This window comes from Sebastes umbrosus, chromosome 13 (assembly GCF_015220745.1).
Source record: "Sebastes umbrosus isolate fSebUmb1 chromosome 13, fSebUmb1.pri, whole genome shotgun sequence".
NCBI lineage: Eukaryota > Metazoa > Chordata > Actinopteri > Perciformes > Sebastidae > Sebastes > Sebastes umbrosus.
In genome coordinates, this window is record NC_051281.1 from 15,969,241 (window position 1) to 15,988,593 (window position 19,353).

Here is a 19,353-nt window from a genome sequence, read left to right on the forward strand (position 1 = left end):
ATAGTCAGTGCTGTGTGGGGACAGAGCTGGTTGACTGGCAAATGCAGCAGAGTTCATGCGTCCACTCTCGTATTCAGGCTGTGGGCATGTGGCAGGTGCTGCTGGAAGAAGGTGTTCTCAACCATGGTGAGACTCTGTGTGACGTCTGTGTCTGCACCACATGTACGTGCGAAGCAGTGATTTCTAAATAAATGCGAACCCTGCTGTCTGTGTCTGTGTCTGTGTCTGTGTTGTTGTGACGCAGTGGACCAGGAGCTGAGCTTCCAGGACAAGTACCTTTTCTACCGCTTCCTGGATGACGAGCAGGAGGACGCTCCTCTACCGGGGGAGGAGGAGAGGAGGGAGAGTCAAGAGGAGCTGCAGGACACCCTGCTCCTCCTCTCGCAGATTGGACCCGACGCCCACATGAGGATGATTCTGAGGAAACAGTACGGCTATAAAGCAATAATCTCTAAATCAATATCAACTAAAGTGAATCAGTGTGATGGTGTTACGACTTCCTTAACATATTTCCTGTTTTTCAGTCCGTCTGAAAGAATAGCTGATGATTTGGAGATCATTTATGAGGAGCTGCTCCATATTAAGGCCTTATCTCACCTATCCACCACGGTCAGTTCTGTGTCTTATGTGACCTTATGAACCCTGTTGTCACTGTGCAGACCTTAAAAATGCTTCTTTCTGTCTCTTGTGGCAGTAAAAACATGCTCAGTTCCTCAGACATTTAAGAGCAGAGAGAAGGACAAGATGCAAGCATGCAAACTGCACGATTAGACTGTTATCAGGCCGTTAAATAGGCATTATCGGTGGTTATAAGCCCCATAGATGTGGGTCAGTAGGGACCCGCTACACTTGTTTGTGTTAAAAAAGTAATGTTTCAGTCAGTTTTGTGTTGCTTTTAAGTTTCGCTTTCACTTTTAAAATGTAGTAGGCATAGTAGGCCCCTAATTACCCACATCTATGGTGCTTATAGTGACTGATAACGCCTATTTAATGGCCTGATAACAGTTGAATCGGGTGCCTCAGTACTGATTATCACATATTTATTAACATATTCTGCAAGTAAAATCATTAATTTGCATTGCTGCTGGGTTTCACTCAAATTGAAAAACAAGTTATGTGAGAATTTCTGAAAACTGCATGCCTTTTTTTAATAGATTTTTAGCTCCGATTCAATTTTAGGAAAATCTGTTTTACTTTGGATGGTTGTACTCTTTCTGGTTGCTCCCTGTTATGAGTAAGTAAAATTAATTTGTGTTATTATTGATCTTCCTGAGCTATAAATCTGTCTCCTCTGCAGGTAAAGAGAGAACTGGCAGGAGTGCTGATCTTTGAGTCTCATGCAAAGGCAGGAACAGTGTGTAAGGAATGCTAGTCAGAATTAATCCAACAAATCCCAGATTAGGGTATACCAGATTACCAAAGCTTTTCTTTGTTTTGTTTCTCCCTCAGTGTTCAGTCAGGGGGAGGAGGGCACATCATGGTACATTATTTTGAAGGGCTCAGTCAACGTTGTCATCTATGGAAAAGTAGGTATTTCTCCAGATGAGATCACACAGTTTCTATAAACAAAAACATGATTATGTTGCTCTGATTGATTCATTTAGTCAGTAACTGATCAGTACGCTGTGTCGCCGCAGGGTGTTGTTTGCACTCTTCATGAGGGAGACGACTTTGGAAAGCTCGCTCTCGTCAATGACGCCCCCCGTGCTGCTTCCATTGTCCTGCGAGAGGACAACTGTCACTTCCTGAGGGTTGACAAGGAGGACTTCAACAGGATTTTGAGTGTGAGCTTCTGTTTAAAATCTTTTACAGTAACATTTGAAAAAGCTCTATTGCCCTCTGTTGGCAAAACCTCAGCAATGCAGCCATAAAAGTCATTTAATGTATCCTTTGAGATGGTACTCCAGCCCTCTGCACCCCATTAGCTTAGTCATCTAAATATGAAATATGTTGGTAATGACTTGTGTTACTTCAAGCTAGAGATTAAAGGCAGATCTGGGGTTAATTAGCTGTGGATGCAAACTTGTTGTGTGGAAAACTTCCATCTGGGAGTCATGAATTTCCTGTTCAGGCTGAAATAAAGCAGCAGAGATTTGACAGTATGAACCGGGATGTGAATGAATGTGATGCTCCAGCAGGTCTGTTTATAAAGGAAGTAGACATCTAGGAACAATGGGCCTCATGCAAGAACATTTTTGTAATCTTATCTTAACTTTCTCTTACTTATTTTCGTACCGTGGGCTCGTACAAGTGTGCCACGTTAGATTCAGCAAACACTGCTAACTTCAGATAAGTGTGCAAATAACCCGCGTAAACATGATGAATGCCACCTGTGTCAGCCATGACGCGCCTGGTTACACTCCCCCTTTGACCTTATTATATACAGAGATAAATGAACCTTTATTAGTGAATTAGTGTGCGATTTAAGTTGTTTTGCAGTTTGAGGTGTTCATATTGATATTGTAGTGACATACAATAGCATCAATGGCAAATCTAAATGAATGATGATATCATTAGCCTATATGAACACATTTAGAATTATATTATAATTTGAATTGCAGAGTCAAACAGGAAAATGACAACATAATTATGAAATGTAATTTATATAGGATTTTTAAACTCAAAATTGCTTCAAAGTAATGAAATATACAATATATTAGTGAAACCTTAGGTTTGGATAACAGCAGGCTAATTCCACATGACTACTACGACAGGTCTGGACTACTCATAAATTGTGTTTAAAATGATAACTTGGTTTATTTTTATCTCTATATTAAATATACTCACATGCTTATGAAGTAACAATCACCACCTTAGACTGTGTTAAGACTCACAAAATATTATTTGGCATCACTGCATGGTCAGGAACTTAGTTTAAGCCTCCTGCTTGCTGCGGTTAGCGAGGTTGTGTGCTGACTAAACACCAGACAAGCCAACTAATCCACTCTGCTCAGTGACCAGAGCCCAGCGTCATGCCGCTGTCTCTGCAGCGGGGAAAATGACGACTAGCTCTGATTCAGAGAGCAGAGAGGAGTAAAACCTCTCTGCAGTGTTGAGATGATTGTGTGATGGTGTAAACGTTGTGTTCAGTTTATGACGTGTTGGTAGTGGAAGCTCATATTTACTAAAACAGAAACAGGCTCAGATAAAACTGCACACAACCGTCCAGTGTGTTGTAAACATTATTATAGTTGTTTCATTGTTCATTGCTCATGCTGTATATTAAAGTGCATAACTCATGTGTATGCACTGTGTGTGTATTTGTGTGAAGGACGTGGAGGCCAACACGGTGCGTCTGAAGGAGCATGGTCAGGATGTTCTGGTGTTAGAGAAGAGTCTCAGCTGCAGTCGAACCTCCAGCCGTGGAGCCTCGACCTCCCATTACAAGTAAATCTACCCACAATCCACTGCACTGCACGTTACACAGTGAAGATTTAAATGCAGTGTGTGTGTACTCACTTATAATTGTCTGGCAAGTGTGTGTTAAAATGGCACAATTTAAGTTCCCTTATTTAGTGTTATTAAGCAGGATATAAAGATTGACATCATCATAGGAGAAGTTATAATTGTGGACAAATACTGAAAAATGCCCTTTATATGCATCTAAAGACATCATAGTGTTATGAACCATTTATAAAACCTTTATATCCTGCTTATAAATGCTAAATAGGGGGACTTAAAGGAATACCTTACCCACAAAATGACCATTTGTATATCAATTACTCATCCTGTGTGTGTTACCTTGAAATCCTGAAGTAAACTTTGTTTTCCTGTCATGCCTCCTCGGTGAACGGAGATTCCAAAAACTGATTAAATCCTTGATGAATTGAAGTAAATGGAAGCCAGGTTTCACAACACCAAAACTATATCAAAACATCCATTTACAAAACTCCCACACAACTCTTGCAGTATAATCCAAGTCTCATTTATCCACTCGTATGCTCACTACTTCCCAAACACATGCATTTTTGCCAAATTTGTACTATTTAAAGCACTTCCTCCACAACCGTCTCATGCTTGCACAAGCAAGCTACGAGTCCGGACAAATAGTACTGTAGTAGTATTTTGTCTTTCTTCTTTCTTCTTTTTTCTTTCTATCAACAAATCTCAAGTTACAATCTCAAAAATCTCCGTTTTGTTCTCTTTGGTGGCACCATTGCTGTTAAGCAGTAATTGAAGGTGCGTTTTTGGATCTCACTTCCCAGAGATCCAAACAATGTCGCCATTCATTCCTACTGAGGACATTAATGTTGAAAAAACGGGTCACATATTTATGGTTTCACTTTTGAAAAAAGGTTGAATAATTTCCTAAAAGAGTTAGGCACCGTAGTTTTTATTAAACATTACTCAAAAAGGAGTAAATTGTACATTTGTTGGGGACTATTTTCAGCTGTGAATTAACACACATTTGGTGCTCAAGTGATATTTTATGGCAGCGTTTATGTATGTGGGATTTACTCAGAAATAACTACTGGCTATTTTTGTTTCTGGAGGAGATGGTGGTGGTGGAAGATATTTCAATCTTTGGCTACACTTTTAATACTTTGTTGGTTCATTGTTGGTTTTGTTTTTTTCACGAGATTTGTTGACAATAATAAAAATATAGAACATCACCAGCTTTATCCTTAAAAACATTGAAAGTGTCTGGTGAATACTGGACTCTATCAGTCAGTGTGACCAGCAGATGAAAATGCTTCCCGACCATGTGGGCAGCACAGAGCAATCCTGTGCACTGCAGCCGATGAGCGTTATCGTAATAGAGGCATCTGTCACTGCACCACGGCTGCTGTAATACAGAGGGACACATTAATGGTAATGATGGCCCTAGCTCCTAGGGGAAAAAGAAGGCCTGGCAAGTCACAATTACTTGTTCGGGGTCGCCCTATAATCAACTCGGCTCCTCACACATGAGAGTGTCAAGACTGTGGGGAAGACACAACATGTCTTCTTGTGCAGCTCCCTCTTGTGATCCAGTAATGAAAACAACCGAGGCTGGATTGTGTTGATTCTCCTTCACAGAGAAGATGCCCCTACATTTTTTATTTTGGCTTCTCTGACAGCTCTTAGCCCAGACTCCCCTTAATCTTCAACCGGGCCAAGAACCCTGTGATTGTAAATAGGATTGTTATCAAATGAAGCAATCACAGACACGCGTTCAAGTAAGACAAATCAGTCGAGGGCCGTGGAGGTGCCACGGAGTATTAAGAGCCAGCGTGTCTTGATTAGTGAAGGGTGTGTTTTATCCTGTGTTGCTCCAGATACAAGGTAATGTCGGGGACTCCGGAGAAGATTTTGGAGCACCTCCTCGAAATGATGCGATTGGATTCTCAATTCACAGAGTCAGGTACTGCTCAGCATGCAGCATTCAGCATGTCAGATTAGTGCCGTCTAATACAATCTATCAGTGTGATGATCATTCACTGTGAAGGGTTTTCTCCTATGCAGTGTATTTATTCTCTTCTGTCCTCTGTCCTCTGCCGGCTGCTCTGCACTGACCTGTTTGTTCTCATCTATAATTAGCCACACGTCACAGAACTGATCTAATTACTCTCGCTAGTCTGGACACATATGGTTTTCATTTGTCTGCAGAGGTGACAGAGACAGCGCCATGTAGGATCAAGGCCTGATGGCTCTGGACGCTCTTTGATCTGCCCGTACGCAGGTGTTTGAACGTAACCTTTCCTTTCTTTTGATTTGTCACAGACTCAGCTTTAGAGGACTTTGTGCTCATGCACTGTGTCTTCATCCCAAACAGTCAACTTTGTCCGGTGTTGATGGCCCAATATCCTTTCAGCACTCTGTTACCTAAAGTTGTTAAATGTGGAACTGACCTCTTCCTACTCTGCTCTACTTGCATTGTTTTGATCTTTAACTGCGGTGCACCTACCATGCCCTGGCCTCGCAGGGCTCTGAGCAGGAGAAGCTGGACTACACACTCAACAACAAGCGCAGGGTGATCCGCCTGGTGATGCAGTGGGCTGCTGTACACGGAGATAACCTGCAGGAGGAGGATGTCTCTATGTCCTTCATAGAGGTCAGCATAGAGATACACAGGCTGTTCTCATACACCGTTTGTACGAAAAGTAATGCACTGTAATTTGTATATATCCCGCGAAATCAATTCATATGAAATCCACGTAATCGTGAACCAGGAAGTATAAAGAGTGACAAACGCCACATAGGGAGGAGGTCGGGGTGGATAAAAAAACACCAGGCTGAGAGGTTATTATGGAGATTTTGCCAAACGATGCCAAAAATATACTGCCTACTGCCACTTTAAGTCAGAAGAGACATAAAACCTAAAAACCCTCAGGATTTACTTTTTTTCAAATGAATTAATCGTTTTGCTATTTGTAAAACTCGTCAAGTAAAACAACTATGCAATAACGATCATGTAAAAAGTATATACAAATGCATTTAGGGAGGTCAAATATGGAATAATCATTTCATGATTGTAATTAATGCAGGTAGGCAAAGCGGACGTTTGTGAGAATCTTGCGTGAATCTGGACGTCCAAATCAACTTGTCACACAAATTAAATTAAATTCTGATCAACTAAGTGTCTTTTTTAAAAGAAAATGTTAGTTACACAAATAACACTGGCTCCAAACTCCTCAGGTAAGTCTCACTGTCGCTGTCTTTACCTTGAGTTTACTACTGGCACCTTCATTTACGAAAGCAAACACCTGCGTCAGAGGTGTCCTGTTATAAATGGAGACCTGCCAACCAATCAGAGCAGAGAATTCTCCCATGGTGACCAAGGTATAAAACAAATTTATTTCAAAATTGGTTTGGGGATTCAGAATACGAATGACTCTTATTAAACGTTTACAACATGGTAGAATGTGTGCACAGTTGTACTGACTGCTTATCTAATTTATTCTTCTTGGCTGCCCTGAGCAATAAGACCGGGGGATGAATATTGACTGCATTTACATGTTTGTTCTTCGATTTGTGTCTATGATATGACTCCAGATCCTGAATGTTAATTTTTGTTTACTAAATGCTTCTTTTTATTCAGAGCTTCTCGTGTTTTTCAGGAGTTTCTCATGGCGGTATCTAATGATGCCAAAGTGATTCCAGCCCTCAGGGATCAACTCACAGAACTGGAGAGAAGTCTAAAGCAAAAGTAAGTGAATGAATGAATCTTAATCCTAAAGCTGGCCGTCTGTATGTGCACATAATTAAAAAGCAATGGGCAAGTTTTATTGGTAAATGAACAAACATACAGAACTTTAGCTTAATTTCTGCATATTTCTTAACGTTATAGCACTGAAGGTGCCAGAGGTTCACAGAAAAGGGTCAGATACCAACTCTTATCCTTTCAAATTAAAGTTGTTGTGTAGATTTTGTTGTGTTGTGCGAAAATATCTGAATCTGTTAATCTTTGTCGCAGCACAAAGTCCTACTGCGGCAGTTCAGTATGGGAGATGAGAAGCTTCAGAAACGTCAGCCCATCAAGAGTAATGATGAAAGTGAGTAACAGATGTGTCTCCACATGTTTGGATCAGTGTGTGACACAACATTTTTTCTCAGAGTAAGGATCATAAACAGTATATTGTTGCTGCACGCTGCTGTCTGTTCTCAGACACGCTTGTGAAACTGCGGTAATGTAAACCGCAGAGTGCAAGCTAGTATTGTCACGATACTGGAATTTCTAACTTCGATACAATACATTGAAAAATATGGATATTCAATACCATTTTCGATACCACGGGAAAAAATGTAAACAACATTGAGGGCGTTACATTTTTGTCAGTGTAGAGAGAGCAGAAATCACAGCTTTTACCTGTATCGATACTGAAGAAATAGGGTATTAAAACCATTTCAAATATTGAGTAACGATATGTATCGATATATTTTTGACAACACTCATGCCAGCCACCGTCTGACTTCTGTTGCTCCTAAAGTAGTGTTATCATGGTACGGACGGCCTCTGAGCGAGGCGAACGACGTTACCACGATTTTGCACTCGGCGGCTCACGTTACCACAGTCTTGGAAAGGGAGGAGTGAGCGGAGGGGTACTCAGTTGGTTGCATTATGCAACCACACCACTAGATGTCGCCAAATCGTACACACTGTACCTTTAAGTTTGGTTTCTACCTGCTAACTGATGTCTATGTAAAACTACACTCACACCTTCGTTGGCAGAACGGATTTCCTTATTTAATGTGGCTTGTCTTTCTGAGTAAGAGGAAATGAGTCATTGGTGGTCATTACCTCTTTTGCAGTGACTCCCAGTAACACAAATGGACATTTAATGTTTGCATATGCTTATTTCAAGTCAGTTCTTGTTGGTAAATCCTAATTGTTTGGCTCATGATCTCTTAAAATAAAGCAGTGTGTGTTGTTTCATTTACATGTAGGTAAAACTGCAGAGGATTTTACAAGATTCACAAAGATTAGAGAAACATTTTTACAAATATGGTTTGTTTTTGTTTTGTGACCCGTAGGTGTGGAACTATAGCATTAATCCAACTGCCTCCAACTTTCCTGCGCTGCTTTACCGCTCCTTGTTTCCTTGTCGCTGACAGTCCCATATTTGCTCTGATTCATGCCTCCAGTTCTGTTCAAAGTCTACTGCTGTGACCACACCTACACAACGATCCGCGTCCCTGTGGCCGCCTCGGTCAGGGAGGTCATCGGTGCTGTGGCCGACAAGCTGGGGTCGGCGGAGGATCTGCTCCTGGTCAACCTCAGTTCGGCAGGAGGTGAGAGCGGCGGCAGCTACGTGTTAATCAAATGATTGGAGGCGGCACAAGGGAGAGCCCAAGCAGGCTGATATACTAATGAATCCACGGCTGATTTAGTGAGGAATTAGCTTCCTTTTGCAGACAGCAGGTGCTAAAGAATGGCCTTTAAAGCAGCATGAGAAAAACCTGAGCTCAGTCTTTCTCATGACGTTCAGCATGAGGCTGTTGGCTGCTCCTTATTGTAGTAATGTTCCACTGTCTCTGCCAGAAAGCTCTAATGCAGCTCTCACTCTTCCACACCTGACCTTGCACTTTCCTTATCAAAGCCAGTAAACAGATACAGAGCTCATTATACAGCTCAAATACTGTATCTCTAACAAATTAATTTTAGCTTTGCAAGGAAAAACCAAGGCTGCCACTAACTAATCACATACAATGTAGCATGAGAGAGCTCTTGTTGGACAGATAGCATCATATTGTAATGGTATAAGGTGTTGTCCAATACCATAAATACCTCTGTGGGAAAGTCCGAGACTTCACAACAACCTCAACCACATAGTATTTTTAGAAACAAAAACTTTCAGAGGCTGTAGCAGGCTCAGGTTGTAGAGCTAGAGTGAAGGTACTGGTATCACCAAGGAGGCTAAATAGGTGAGGATTTTCAAAGGGGTCCCTTGACCTCTGACCTCTGAATGAAAACTGGTTTTATGGGTACCCACAAGTCTCCCCTTTAAAGACATGCCCACTTTATGATAATCACATACAGTTTGAACTTATGAGACATAAGTGAGCATGGGAATGACCATCATATACTTCTATCATAATGTTCTAAACCCTTATACACTTTTACAATTTCTTTTAATTGATTAATTATATTTTTATTTATGATTTATGACAAGAGCAACTTGACACACAGTGCTGAGCTGAATCCCAAGTTAATACTCTGGTTCCCCGCACTCAGATGACTTCTATATGTTACATATACTGTTGACCTGCTATCTCCCCCTAAACAGCCCAGTGGAAAAAGTATTTGTACAAATGGATTTGTAAAAGGTTTAAAAGTTTGACTTGATGATGACGCTAGATGAAAAGTGAAGGGATCACCAAAGTTATTATGATTCATCCTAGGGGAAATATCAATGTCTGAACCAAATTTCATGGTATACATCAAATAGTTGTCGAGGCACGTCACTAAAAAACATTGTGGCGCTATAGAAAAAGTCTGTAGGATTCATCGTCTGGGAACCGTGATTGTTTTGGTTTGGTAATCCATATAGTAGGGTTAGTTATTTAGATATTTCAATCTGCACCAAAGTGGTAGACAGACCGTTACACGCCGTGTTAGCATGGCTAAAGAAGGCAGTAGAGAGTCCTCACTTTGTCCTTTTCATATGATTTCTTGTGTTTTTCGGAGTTGTTTTTATAGAAGGATCTAACATTACATCAAAGTGATGGTGTGCAACATTTTCCATAAAATGACAATTACAAATTTAAATCTTTTTAACTCCTTGTGTGTTGTGTTTTTGTTCTATAGAGAAAGTCATCTTCAAGCCCAACGACGTTTCAGTGTTCTCCACTCTCAGTGTAAATGGACGTCTGTTTGCCTGCCGGAGGGATCAGTTGGATTCTTTGGTGGGTTGATATCTGGTGCTGTAAACACTTTTCTCATGTGTAAATGTTTATGCTTTTAAAATCCAGCTAGCCTTTAAGCAACCTAGTGAATGTGCAGATTGTTTTGTATTCATTGTAAAGCCAAACTGCAGTGTTTACTCTTATAAGCAGCTCAACTGCCGTCTTGTCTTTTCTTTGCCAATATTTTCATGTTCATGTCACAAGAGGACATACTGTATGCCTCTTTTGGTCTTAGCAACATCATAACTTTTTCAAATTGCAAAACAAGATTCCCTGAAACAGTAGATTACATGATTATCAAATATAAAAGGCTGTCTTCTTGTTTTCTAGACCCCTCTAGCCGAGCAGGAAGGTTCCTCTACGGGGCTGTTGGCCAGCTTTGAGATGATGAGCTCCAAGGATGTGGCGTACCACATGACTTCCTATGACTGGGAGCTGTTTCACTGTGTTCATGAGGTACGACTTTGAGACCAGATGCCATCAGCAGAACTGATTCATTACTAGTGCACCTTTTTTAGTGTTATAGTATAAATTAAAGAAAATTTGGTTTGGTTAACTCTCAGTTGATCCACTATTTTGTGTTTTTCTTTGGTGTCCAACAGCTTGAGCTCATCTACCACACATTTGGGAGGCAAAACGTGAAGAAAACCACAGTGAACCTGGACCTGTTCCTGAGGAGGTTTAATGAAATTCAGTTTTGGGTGATCACAGAGATGTGTCTGTGTTCTCAGCTCAGCAAGAGGGTGCAACTTCTCAAGAAGTTCCTCAAGATTGCCGCTCAGTAAGTGGACCTGGTTTCTATTCTGCCTTTCTTTGCAGTTTTGTTTATTCATCACTCTAAAATACCTTTTCATGTTTTCTGTCAAAGCTGCAAGGAGTACAGGAATCTGAACGCCTTCTTTGCTATCATTATGGGCCTGAGTAACCCAGCAGTGTGCAGACTGAATCAGACCTGGGAGGTGGGTACTTGTCTGCGTCAGAATTATTCTTATCCTAACTGCAAGTTAACCTTTAGTGTCGTCTGTTTTCACAGAAACTTCCCAGTAAATTCAAGAAGTTTTATGGTGAATTTGAGAACATGATGGTAAGTTGAAACGACTCATTTTGTACTTCAAAGCGTCTCCATCTTTGAGTTGTAGTGTTTTCTGTCTAAAATCAGCATATCCTGCGCTGTCAGCTGGTCGAGCATGGGTTTAGCAGCATCATCCTGTGATGGATGTGTTTAACACGGCGACGGCAGATCTCAGAACAGTGTGATTGTTTCCACAGGACCCGTCCAGGAACCACCGGGCGTACCGACTGACAGTTGCCAAGCTGGAGCCTCCCATCATTCCCTTCATGCCACTGCTGATCAAAGGTCAGAGTTGTTTTTTGTTTTTTTTATGACCATTTATTTTTAATGCAACATCATTTTGACCTGTACGACACATTTGTTCTGTTGTTGTTCAACAGCTTTAACCATCTAAACAATTGGTCTTTTCCAGACATGACATTCACTCACGAGGGCAACAAGACGTTTATCGACTATTTGGTCAATTTTGAGAAAATGGTGAGGCTCTGGAGGTGGACATTATTGTCAGTTGGTGTAAATCTATTTTTAGCCATTCAGTTAATTGCTGATATCTGTTGCTGATTATAGCTCTTTGTCTTTCAGCGGATGATCGCTAACACGTTGAAGATAGTGAGATTCTGTAGGAGCCAACCATTCAGTGAGTGTGCATCCCAAAGGTTTATTTCACAGCCATGAAAACTGGGAGGAAATATCAGATGGTTTGATAACAAGTAATGCATTTGAATTAAACTCCAGTTAGAGATGGGATGAAATAGGATTATGTCGCGGATTGCAATAAAAAACACTCGCAATAAGTTGATCATGATGAATTTCCATCATCAGGATAATCGTGAATATCGTCACGAGTGACTTGACAAAGCTGTCTAGCTCGCTATCATGGTAAAGAAGTGAGAAATAGAGCCTGAGTTAAAAATACAGGAATTATCACATAAGAAAGAACCGACTCACACAAGGTTGCTAATTTTTTCATTTATTTATCCTTTATTTATGCAGGGTGACCTTATGATTTATGATTACCTTATTTAGGATTGATTGTTTTTCACTAAAAAGGATGCTCACTAAAACTTTTTGTTTTACCTGCGATGCAATATAAATATTTGGTCCTTAGCAAAATGTAAGATAAAGTGATTCTAGTATGTTTTAGTGCAATTTTAAGAATTTTAAGCATGTTTTGATTATTATCAGGATAATATCGTGAATCTAAATTATTTAGGCCAGGATAATTGTGATCTGAAATTTTCATATCGTCCCATGCCTAACTCCAGTTGAATTTCATGCAATGAATTTGACCATTTTTACTCTTTCCACGTTAATCAGGTCCAGATTCACCTGTGGCCAGCAAGAACCACCCAGAAGTTCGGACGTACGTACGTCAGCTCAACGTGATCGACAACCAAAGGACGCTGACTCAGCTCTCTCACGGACTCGAGCCCCGCAGGACTTGAAACCACTCAGGGACAGAAATGTTACACTCTGATGCTGCTGCACTACATGACATGACACGCACTTACATTGGGATGAATTTACTCCAACACAGGCAATCACATGGAGGACCCAATGATGTATCAGATAATGAGATATTGTTTCAGATGCCTGACTTGTTAAGCCTTTTATTACAGTAATTTGTGATACTTTAACAGCAGTAATTGTTGGTGGGTGAAGTACCTCTCGTATCACTGTGCTGCACCATCATCTCCAAGTCAAACAAGAGCAACAATTGAAGGAATTAACAGTCTCCGGGGGGGGGGGGATCTCATTCATCAGATTAACATTTCAGACGTAAACACTATGTGATGCTTTAAAATGCAAAGTCTTGATATTTCCTGATATTCAGTTGTTTCATATCTTTTGTATCAAACAATATTTATACATATTTAAGTTTGTGAGAATCTTTTGCGTTGTAAACTGTAAACAAATATTTATTTTGACATCAGCATGCAAAGAGTTATTATGATCGTTTGCCTTTTTATTATTCATGTGAGCACATTTTTCTCCGGAGATGCAGTAAATGTCTGAAAACCTTTTGTGTGCTGAAAGTATTAAATATTTTAGATGTATTTGTGCGTCGTATTGTCATTATTGTTTGGTATTGTTTCGTTAATACATTGTTTAAAATCATGGCATGTTAAAATAGTATAACTTTTCATTCAGGTTTGTCCAAGATGTCATCATATGAGAGGACTGAGGAGGAACGGAGCACAATATTTGGAGCAATAGACGGAGAGAAACCTCCAATCAGAAGTCAGTACTACTCATGATCTCCTGGATTCAGCTCTTAAGGAACTGAATAATAATAACTAAAATATAAGGATGTTGATATAATGCAGTCCAGTACTACTAACTACGACACAACAATAACCATTTAATTTAATTAATACCGGACACATAATCTTCTTAAATATTGAATTTGTGGCAGATATGTTGAATACGATTTTTGGTGGAAAAAATACTGTTACAAGCATTCAAAACCTTACTTAATTAAAAGTACAAAAGTAATAGCATCAAAATATACTTAAAGTACCAAAAGTAAAAGTATTTATCAAGCAGAATTACCTATTTCAGAATAATATATAATATATCACTGGATTATAATTATTGATGGATTAATGTGTTCATCACTTTAAATGTTTCAGCTGGTAAAGGTGAGCTGATTTCATCTACTTTACATACTGCTGGGCATCTTAATTAATAATTATAATAATAATACATAATTTCTAAGTTGATTTGTATTTTGTATTACTAATCTGAATCTACAAAGTATCTAATAACTAAAGTATACTCTCTTATTTTAAGTTTAAAAGAAGTATACTAAAAGCACACTTGAATAAACTTCTTTTTGGTAAGGGTACTTTGAGAGATGCATAAAACCAGAGTCAAATTCCTCGTATGTACTTATAGCAAATAAATCTGATTCTGAGTATAGTAATATAATATTTACTATCTTTACTCAAATAAAAAACAAGTACCGCAAAATTGTACCTGAGGTCTGTACGGTGTAATTAGTTTAATGTAATTAATGAACCAGTCCTAGGAAAGGCAAACTCATTTGTGCAAACATTGTATTTCTATGCATTGTATGCAGTGTGCATATATATGTACAAAAATAAGCTTAAAGACTTATAGAAATGCTTGGCTGACAAAAACATTTGATTTGGAAAAAAAGATCTATAGATCAGTTCTAGTGTTATTAGAACATTTAAAGGTCCCATATTATAAAATGTATAATTATTTTCTTTATTATAAAGCAGGCTTAAGTCTTATATAAATACTGTGAAAGTATCGAAACACTCAATCTACAGGGAAATACACACAGCCCGTATTCAGAAACTCTGCATTTGAAACAAGCTGTCAGGATTTCTGCCCATTTGTGATGTCACAAATATACAATATTTAGACCCTTGACACAATTTTAAACGTAAACATTCTAAATGTGTCTCAGTTTATTCCTGGTTGCTGTCAAGGCCTATGGAAAGGAGGCTGGGTCACGGGCGGACATGGGTCTTGGGGTATGGAGTATAACACATGCGCAGTGTAACAGAAGCTGCGGTCGTGCGTTGCGATTGGCTCAATTTCGGCGAGTGCAGACCAGATTTTACTGCGCATGTGCTATACCCCCAAAGATATGACACGTTGATGACGCGTGACCCAGCCTCCTTTCCATAGGCCTTGGTTGCAGTGTATGTGAATGTCTGCAGCTGACAGGAAGTACACATGGACCCAAGCTGTTGCCAAGCAACGCAATTCTGTTGCAATTCCGTCAAAATGCGCTTAAATGGAGCGTTTCAGACAGAGGGTAAATACAGGCATATTCAGGCAGACAGTATGAGGAAAATAAAGTTGTTTTTTTTAACATTACAGCATGTAAACATGTTCTAGTAGAACCACAATATACAAGTATGAACTTGAAAATGAGCACGATATGGGACCTTTAAGGGACCCATGCAACATATTAGTGGGGACCTCGACTGGTCCGCGGACCACACATTGAGCACCACTGTCCCAGGACGGTGCAGGAAAACAACAACAACAGTGCAGCAGCTCCTGGGAGTGTGTCCTGCTGAGGTCCGGCTGGGGGCGCTGTTGTCTCATCAGGATGGAGACAGTAACAGAGTCCAGTCAGTGCTGAGCTGCTGCTGCTGTTAGTGGGAGAAGTTGTGCAACCAGTAAAACCACCTCGGACAGAGAGAGAGGAGTTGGAGACGGTAAAGAAGAAACGTCACATGAGATTCCCGGAACTCTGAAAACTTCTCCGGTTTTTCTTTACAAGGACGTTTGTAAACGTTTTTCCACCGACGACGAGCTGCTCTGGAGAGGAAAACCTCGCCCTTCATGTCGGTATGTAACGTTTTGTTTATACAATTTCAGAGAGTAAAAAGTTAGAGACAGTATTCACATGGAGGCTGACTGACATCCATGTGAGCTACAAGTCTCCTGAGAGGCTGCTTTATCATGTACAGCATGATTCACATGATATTTATACATGTTTACTGGTTGTTTAGGAGTTGTTGAGTGTTTATCAAGGGCTTCTGTGAAAGTGTAATGAAAACAAGCACAGTCATAATAATAGTGAAAGTAATGCATGTTATTTTTCCCTTATGCATTAAACTATCCTTGGCTATTCCAGGTTTGAATATTGTGAAATGTGTGCAGTGCATCATGTCTTTATATATAGACATGTTTGTCAGTAATCTAAGCCAGTGGTTTCCAAACTTTGTTTTTGTTTTTGACAAAGATTTTGTCTCCCATCTGATTTTGCTTTTAGATGATTTATTACAGAAAGCGTATGAAACCCATGACCAAAATAGTAATGCATGCTGTCATTGTGTTATTCATGGGTGGATTTATAGTGAAAATAATGTATTCAACCTTTTTGCTGGGGGACCCCCTGAAAGCCCCTCAAGGACCCCTGGGGGTCCCCCGACCCCACTTTGAAAACCACTGATCTAAGCCACATGGAGCATAATCAATACCATGTATTTAAAGGAATAATATATAAGAATTAACAAAAAAACTGAAGAAAAAATGATCCCTCTCAAACTTAAGCCCCACTAGAAATGTGAGGTGGTGTCTGTTTCTGCAGAGATCCTGCAGCCCTCTGCTTGTATTTTCTCTTTTCTTCTTAGTTTGATTTACTCGGGACGCTGCTGGACGTCTGCAAACAGCCTTTAGGCCCCACGTGGGGGTGTAACCCCCAGCCAATAACAGCACGCAGGGTGTGCAGCCCGTTCAGGTGGTCAAATATCGCCGCTTGGCTTCTGATACTGACTCACAAGTCCCCCTTTACTCTGTTAAACTGGGCATACATTGTACGATTTGAAAAATGTTATTGTGTACTTCCTACTCCTACTGTACGAGTAGATCGTTTGCAATGTGAAGCCAAATGTCACGATTTATGTACTTACACTGTACGGTCCGATCGTCAGCCTGCGATTTGAGTGCTCACACTGTACATGTAAAATAGAAAAAAAAACAGCCTGTCGGCTCCTGAGGGCCGTTCTGGTTATTGACAGTTATCAATCAAGATTTGTTTGAAAGCTCCGAGGCAGGTAAAGTTTGTTGCTAGCGGACGTCTGTACGGGTCACAATAATGCTAACAAGGCAGAAACGTGATGCCCTAGTACATTGTTATATTGATAGCTACGCTCTGATTACTGTAAAAAGAGTAGAAAAAAACACAATGACGTTGGGGAATCGGCTCGTGGCTCAACTGTGCAAGAGCTTGTGGACGGCCGACCAAAATTTTGGACACGTTCGAAATTCATCCGACTGTCCAATGGCCGGTCGGGAGGAGTTAATCGGTCCTTTGTGCCCCCTATACACTGCACGGCAAAGGATGCCCGATGAAACTGAAATTCGATCAGACTCTAAAATGAGTCACGCAGCTCGAAATTCGGGCCAGAAATGGACTAAAATCGTACAGTGTATGCCCAGCTTTAGATACAAAGCGGCCGTATTTCACGGATGAGAATGGGTTGTGTTATGTGCATGTGCTCCAGTGATCCCCCTGCTCCTCTCTGTGCTGTGAGTGCAACTATGATCGGTTTATGTCTGTAGTTCAATGATAGCAGCATTAAAAATCCAGCAACTCTGCATCTTCCCAGTTGTGCGGAGTTAGTTGTGTGTTTAAGAACGTAACCGCTGGGAAACAATCAGAAAACAAAGTTTTATTCCTCTGATTTGCTGCTTTGTTCTCACTAACACCGCTCCCTCTCTTCAGTCACTCTACAGCTCGCTCGAACCGTCGCTGCTCTCTCTCTCCCTCTTGGCTCGTTGAGCTGTGGAGGTGTGGCCAACTTTGAATGCTGTGTGTTTACAAACAGCAACCAACAACAGATACTGTACATATTATACCTTTAAGATTGTGATATCAACATCTGGATGTGTCTGTGATTAAATAAGCTGCAGACTGTTGAACTTGAAGCTGACAGCTGACCCTACTATCTGCTATCTGTGTGTGATTTGTTTTTCATTTAGTTTTGATTACAGTGACTATCTGTGGTTTGACATATGGCTATCAGGCCGTTATTGTTGCAGTGTTTGCTATGAAGTGAGAACAGGCAGGAAGGAGTGCAGGAGTGCTACCATATCCCAGTAACCCTGGCTTCTTGAGTGGACGGACAACACTGTGGGCTGGTCCACACTGAGCAGATTGCTGCGAGGCTAAGTATAGCATGCAGACAAGTAAATCAGCAGAAAGCAATGAACCCCCTTTGTGACAATGGAGGCATTCCCCGCTGGGATGGATAGCAATCCCAATGAATGCCCAGGTAACAGCCTTTTAAAAGCCATAATTGCTCAGCTTGAAATGGGAAACCTATGAAGAATAACAGAGCTACAATTTCCTGTAATGATGGAATTATGTCTTTTACAAGATGCTCTTACGGACAAACAAAAGGATGTTATAATCAATCCAGTTTTGGAGCATTACGTTTTAACACAAAAACCGCATGTATGACCTCAGAGAATATGAGGTTTTTCTCTGTGTTTTTGTCTTGAAACAGTCAGAGACGGATCATTTTGTTGCTCTCATTACTTGTGGCCTTACTTGCACCGAACACAGTAGCTGGAGCTGGAATAGTGTGTGATTTTGTCTGCGTGATCGCAGCATACCAGGCATGCCATTGTCCTTATACAAGCAGAGTCTGGACCCTGAGCTCAGTGCTTACTGGTACTGATGAGGAGGAGGGAGAAAAGAGCTAGTCAGTGAATGACAGAGCTAAAACCAGGGATATCAGCCACATGTTGGAGTCACACTCTCAAACGGGGTGTTTCAGAGTGAAACTATTCTTTGAAGCACAGCATGAGGACGTTTGTTTTACCATACAGGACTTTGTTGATTGAGCCAGACTTCCTTCCTTCCCTTCCACTTCTCAGAAGCAGAGTTGGTGCTGAGTGTCATTATGAGATGTCGTCTCCAAGCGCCTCCTTCGTGCAAATCAAGTTCGATGACGTCCTCTTCTTCGAGAACTGTGGCGACGGCAGCTTCGGGAGTGTGTACCGAGCCAGGTGGATCTCCCAGGACAAAGAGGTGGCGGTGAAGAAACTGCTCAAGATTGAAAACGAGGTAGAAGTCATAATTGCTTTTCATATACTTTTTAATTGTCAGTGTAGTAATCATTTTAATTGCTATACCCATTTAGCGGGATGTGGTGACTTCAGTACCCATCACTCGTGGTCATTATACACCCCCACTCTAAGAAATGTGAAAGAAACAGTATTTCCAAATGAAAGAACGTGTTTGGCCCAATTACAGCAGGGACTGTTCTTTGAAAGCTCGGGCTCATTGTCTTACAGACAAAAAAAGAATTATCTTTGAAATCCTGTCAGGGAAATTGTATTACATTTGTAGGCCTGTGATGGGATGTTCAGAAAAGTGATTCATGGTTTCTTTTTTGAAATTGTAAAAGATCACAGATATCCATTCAACTTCACTCAAGTGTTGGAGAGATGATTGT

The 19,353-nt window shown here is 40.6% G+C and overlaps 2 protein-coding genes across 8 annotated transcripts in view; both read left to right on the plus strand.

Moving 5' to 3' along the window:
• rapgef4a (Rap guanine nucleotide exchange factor 4a) overlaps window positions 1–13,455 on the plus strand; it is a 44,375-nt gene extending 30,920 nt beyond the window's left edge. For all 4 annotated transcript variants that reach the window (XM_037789499.1, XM_037789500.1, XM_037789501.1 and 1 more), the window contains 23 exons: window positions 5–126; window positions 245–428; window positions 525–609; window positions 1,298–1,358; window positions 1,450–1,526; window positions 1,638–1,784; window positions 3,272–3,387; window positions 5,259–5,344; window positions 5,704–5,782; window positions 5,884–6,034; window positions 7,041–7,129; window positions 7,271–7,301; window positions 7,397–7,475; window positions 8,566–8,712; window positions 10,229–10,326; window positions 10,657–10,782; window positions 10,929–11,107; window positions 11,195–11,285; window positions 11,360–11,410; window positions 11,596–11,683; window positions 11,811–11,875; window positions 11,981–12,035; window positions 12,716–13,455. In XM_037789499.1, coding sequence (XP_037645427.1) covers window positions 5–126; window positions 245–428; window positions 525–609; window positions 1,298–1,358; window positions 1,450–1,526; window positions 1,638–1,784; window positions 3,272–3,387; window positions 5,259–5,344; window positions 5,704–5,782; window positions 5,884–6,034; window positions 7,041–7,129; window positions 7,271–7,301; window positions 7,397–7,475; window positions 8,566–8,712; window positions 10,229–10,326; window positions 10,657–10,782; window positions 10,929–11,107; window positions 11,195–11,285; window positions 11,360–11,410; window positions 11,596–11,683; window positions 11,811–11,875; window positions 11,981–12,035; window positions 12,716–12,843 — 2,335 coding nt within the window. In that variant the 3' untranslated portion in view covers window positions 12,844–13,455. The remainder of the gene's footprint in view (window positions 1–4; window positions 127–244; window positions 429–524; window positions 610–1,297; window positions 1,359–1,449; window positions 1,527–1,637; window positions 1,785–3,271; window positions 3,388–5,258; window positions 5,345–5,703; window positions 5,783–5,883; window positions 6,035–7,040; window positions 7,130–7,270; window positions 7,302–7,396; window positions 7,476–8,565; window positions 8,713–10,228; window positions 10,327–10,656; window positions 10,783–10,928; window positions 11,108–11,194; window positions 11,286–11,359; window positions 11,411–11,595; window positions 11,684–11,810; window positions 11,876–11,980; window positions 12,036–12,715) is intronic.
• Window positions 13,456–15,482: 2,027 nt separating this feature from the next.
• The window catches only part of zak (sterile alpha motif and leucine zipper containing kinase AZK), a 39,142-nt gene continuing 35,271 nt past the window's right edge, over window positions 15,483–19,353 (plus strand). For 2 of the 4 annotated variants that reach the window (XR_005209524.1, XM_037789503.1), the window contains exons 1-3: window positions 15,495–15,733; window positions 16,522–16,628; window positions 18,773–18,962. Coding sequence is in view for 3 of the 4 variants with exons in the window: in XM_037789503.1 (XP_037645431.1) it covers window positions 15,728–15,733; window positions 16,522–16,628; window positions 18,773–18,962 (303 nt within the window). In the remaining variant the exon portion in view is untranslated. Of the gene's footprint in view, window positions 15,734–16,521; window positions 16,629–18,772; window positions 18,963–19,353 lie in introns of all 4 variants that reach the window. The other 2 variants (XM_037789505.1, XM_037789504.1) reach the window with 2 other exon arrangements.